Source organism: Aphanomyces invadans, assembly GCF_000520115.1.
Source record: "Aphanomyces invadans strain NJM9701 unplaced genomic scaffold supercont1.3, whole genome shotgun sequence".
NCBI lineage: Eukaryota > Oomycota > Saprolegniomycetes > Saprolegniales > Verrucalvaceae > Aphanomyces > Aphanomyces invadans.
The window spans coordinates 2515416-2519965 of record NW_008580148.1 but is presented as its reverse complement, the minus strand read 5'-3'; the positions used below and the strand labels follow the sequence as shown (position 1 = coordinate 2519965).

General features: G+C 54.6%; 1 protein-coding gene across 1 annotated transcript; it reads left to right on the top strand.

Annotated features, from left to right (window-relative positions):
- Positions 1-319: 319 nt before the first annotated feature.
- On the top strand, positions 320-2036 carry H310_02412 (hypothetical protein; the record flags this gene model as incomplete). The annotated part of the gene is made up of 4 exons (XM_008865911.1): positions 320-587; positions 677-868; positions 922-1475; positions 1530-2036. 4 exons carry the CDS (start codon positions 320-322, stop codon positions 1860-1862), a joined length of 1347 nt encoding a protein of 448 aa, XP_008864133.1. The 3' UTR covers positions 1863-2036.
- Positions 2037-4550: the final 2514 nt, after the last annotated feature.

Sequence of the window (4550 nt, the reverse complement as noted above, 5' to 3'; positions counted from 1 at the left end):
GTGAGCGTCGTTGATGAACGACATGAACTGCGAAAAGGAGTGGCTGAAACAATTCGATCGTTATGCCACTTTTGTCAAACTCGAACACTTTTCTGAAGAAGATATGCAGCATTATCTGACAACTCGGAAAATAGATTATCTTCGGGGCCAAGTTGAAAAAGTAGATTATTTATTGCTATAAAAGAAGATATACTTTTTTAGGATATATTTTTGAAAGGCCCTGCCATCAAGAGCACAACTTTCGCGACTGGAAGACCTACTCCACGGCCGTCTTATGGCCAATGGAATGTACCACCAACTTTCCGCGTCGCCTCACTCGATGCTGTCGCTCGAAGACCAGAAGGCGTTCGGCATCCTCATCGAGACGCTCGACCCTAGCCAATATCGTTACAATCAACACCCGACTCAAGTGCGCACCGCGTACGAGGCACTAGTTATCCAACACGAGCCAACTTCGAAGATCGATCGGATCCAAGTAGCTATGGAATGGATCAGGCTCAGTTGGGACGTGCGCCAGGAACCTTGCCGGATTTCATCCATCACTTCCAAACACTCGTCCAACGACTACACGACGTCCGCGCGCCGCAGTGAGTGCAACAAGTGGTGAAGCTCCCAGCCTTAATACCAAGGGACTTCCGCCACATCGTCGACCGTCGGTCCCACCTTCCGGAGTCAGATCAGACCGTGAAGGAAAACAAGGTCGCTCTCGAGACCGAATGGAAGGCAGCCGTCCGCAACGGCGCCATCAAGTTGCCACGTGCGCACTCCAACCATGAAGGCGCCTTTTTGTCGAAGGAGGATGTGGCAGTCGTGGGGGCGGTGCTCGAGGACGAGGCCGTGACCGAAGATACACCCGCGATCGCAAACTGTCGGGAAATCAAGACGGAGCCAAAACTGGCAGCTGCCACTACTGTTGTAAAGACGGCCACTGGCAAAGCGAGTGCCGCAAGAAGGCAATGGACGCAGGGCAACTGGTCAAAAAGAGTGGCCCAAGCTCGAAGGACGAACACTCCAACACGGCTAACGTCTTCACGTTCTCCGCAAAACACTTGGACATGTCATCTCTCTCTTCGAACAACGGGAATGAGGACATGCAAAACAACATCGAAAACGTACCCGAAGTCCTGGGTGAACCGGAGGAACCGACAGAGGTCAATGATCCGACTTGGAGCGCGCATACCCGTCCACGACGCACAATTAACCTCAACGGAATGCGCTACGAATGCACGTTCATGTCCCGCACAGAATTCGATTTTAAGTCTGAAGGCGATGAAGCCATGGTTGCCCATGACCACGGCAGCAACTCCATCGCCCAACGTATCATTGTTGATTCCGACGCCTCGGCTCGCATGATCGGTGCCTCCAAGCAGTTGTACCACCGCAAGAAGTTCCATCGACAAGTCGTGGTTGCAAACGGCGGCGTCACCGTTGCTACAACATTGGGCAAACTCAACATCATCACGCCCAACACGACTGTGCTCACTTTGACCGACGTGCTGCTGGTCGACGGTATGACATCTACACTGTAGTCTATCCCGGCACTCATGCGCACCAACAAGCGCATCACGGTGGAATTCTACCGATCAACATGCACGATCCTACACGCACGTAAGCCGGTCGCTCACGCTACAATGGGTCAAGACCAGCGACTGTGCCTGCTGGGCGGCGTTTTTACCCTTCATCACGCCTGTCACGCGATTGCTGACGCCACCACGCTCTGGCACCATCGCATTGGACACCACCCGACCCAAGCACTCCGCGTCTGCGCTCAGGCTTGTCTCAGCCTACCACATCAACTCGCCGACATGGCACAACCGTGCATGAACTGCCCACGCGCCAAGATGCATCGCGTCACCGTCTAAGCAAAGCACGCTTGAGTTAATGCCAGGCGAATGCTGGTACTCGAACAGAAAAGGACAGCTTCCCACCCCGTCCGTCGGCGGTTGCCGCAACTACACTGTTTACGTCGACGAGTGATCTGGCTTCAAGATCGTGCTCTTTGTATACTCGACGGAGGCCGCCATCCAAACAGTAAACATGACGCCCCACAATGCAAGGTACTTATCCCCGACTCGCCGCGTCCGTCGCAAACTATCTCGCACTTCCGACCAGTTCCGTTCACAGCTCCGCCAACAACGTCAACAGTCTGTGTCGTTCCGCATACCTCCACACTCGCCACAACCGTATCGCTCAACATCCACGACCATAACACTTGCACCGGCCGCTCGCTAAGCCAAACCATCGCAGACATGAGCGCTCGCACCCCTCCAACTACGCCAACTCGCACCATGCCGTTCGACCGCGCTGCATCTTCTGTCTCCCGCCGCTTGGAATGCCAACACAAGCCAAACCCACGCTATGCATCGCTCGCCTTAACATTCCAAAACCCCGACCTTGATCCCAACCTTGCCGCCGCCGCCATGAACCTTAACTAGAAGGCTACCAAAATGACGATATCATGCGAGAGTCAAGCGCGACCTACCGCATCGACGGCGTTGAATACGCATGGCTGCCGTTCAACTCCACCCAGTTCACAATAGCCACCGCAAAGCCATGTCGTCACCCGACTGGCAACATTGGAAGGACGCTGAAGATGACGAAGTGAAGCAACTGCTCACGTTGAAGTGCTGGTCCGTCCAAGCACCACCGCCAGGACGCAAGATCATCCGCGGCCGCTGAACATACGCACGCAAAACCAACGCAGATGGCAACGTTGTCCGCTGGAAGGCAAGTTGGGTCCTCATGGGGTTATCGCAAACAGCAGGAGTCGATTACGGCGAGTCCTCGTCCAACGTTATCAAGATGACGTCGATTCGAGCAATCTGCGCCGTTGCCATCTCCAGCCGCATGTTTAACGAACAGGCCGATGCAATCAACGCCTACATTCAAGCAACTCACAGCAAACCGATATGGGCCGTCGAACCCGAAGGTCACGAAACTCAATGTGGAAAAGCTGCGCTAGTCACCATGGCACTGAATGGTCTCAACCAAAGCGAATTCGAGTTCGAGAAGCACTGCAAGAAACAGATCGCCGACCTGGGATGGAAGCAAAGCGCCCACGACCCATGCGTCTTCACCCGCGGCCAAGGCGACGACATGGTGTTTCTCGGCACGTATGTCGATTACTTCATCGTCGCGACCCCGACGCAGGCCAAGATGGACGAGACCATGGACGCGCTCGCATCCATGATCGAAATCAAGCGACAAGGCCCGATCAACTACATGTTGGGCATCCGCGTTAGCCGAAACGACAGAGGATCAATGATCACCATGTCCCAAGACGCGTACACCGCCAAGGTACTCGAGCGTTTCAGCATGACGAACTGCCACCTCGTCGCGACGCCGGAAGTCGCCTGTCAAGTAGACCAATGGCATGACGAAGATCAGCCAAGTGTCGATCAAGCGGAGAACCGAGCCATCCACGGGTGGCTGGTTTACCTGATGGTCTGCACCCGTTCCGACATCGCTCACGCCGTCCAACGTCTGTCCTGCCATCTTCACACCCCATGCGCACCTCACCTCGTCGGTACCAAACGAGTTCTACGATACCTGTCAGGGGCTCAAGCATGGGGATCAAATTCGGTTCAGGGGAGCCTACCTTGAGTGGATACTGCGACGCGAGTTAGGCAACTCGACTCGACCACCGCTCAACGACAGGCTTCCTGTGGTCGTTTCTCGGTGGCATCTTGATGTGGAAGTGCATCGCCACCACATCACTGCCCTATCCAGCTGCGAGGCCGAGTACATCGCCGCTGCTAAAGCCGCGCGCGAGTCAACTTGGCTGCGCGGTCTGATGGCCGACCTCAGCGTCATCGCCGACAAACTAACCCTCAACTGCAACAACATGTGCGCGATCGGGACATCCCAGTTCTACGGCGATCATCAAGGGCACGAAGCACATCGGCGTCCGCCACCACTACCTCCGCGAACTGGTCCAAAGCGGGGCCTATCGCTCAAGTTCGTCCCCACGGCCTCCATGTTGGCCGACGCGTTGACAAAGCGCGCCACAAAATTCTCCATCGAGCATTTCACAAAGACAAACTGCCAGACGACGAGCATTCCGCCCACCCCGTCGCAGCCGAAACTTGTCAAGAAAAATGGTCAAAGTCAGCAGGTTTAGGGGAGTGTTGAAGTTCGGTGCTATCCGGCCAAGCCGGTTACGAACGTGGAACCCTGCGTGACTGATTGATATTTCACATGTGTGCATTGCATGTTGCCATGGGCAGTATCATGAAGAGCGTGTCGAGAACACTCGTATAAACTTATATGAGTTTAAGAGGGCATTGAAGTCAAAGGATAGCATAACACTCTTAACTCACTTTTCGGTTTGCCTCCTTGGATCAAAGTCGTTTGCTCACGCTTGCCGCTGCCCTTCCTCGACCGCCCTATCGAAACAAGGTCGTTCAGCATGCCCCTTCACGTCAAGTGCTCTTCACCAGTATGCGCCTAGAGTAACTTAGGCCCTGGTCGGGGAAAATACTGGGACGAAATTTAAACTTGGACTCCTTGCTATCCGGACGATATTAACCGGTCGCAGTTTGGCATTTCGA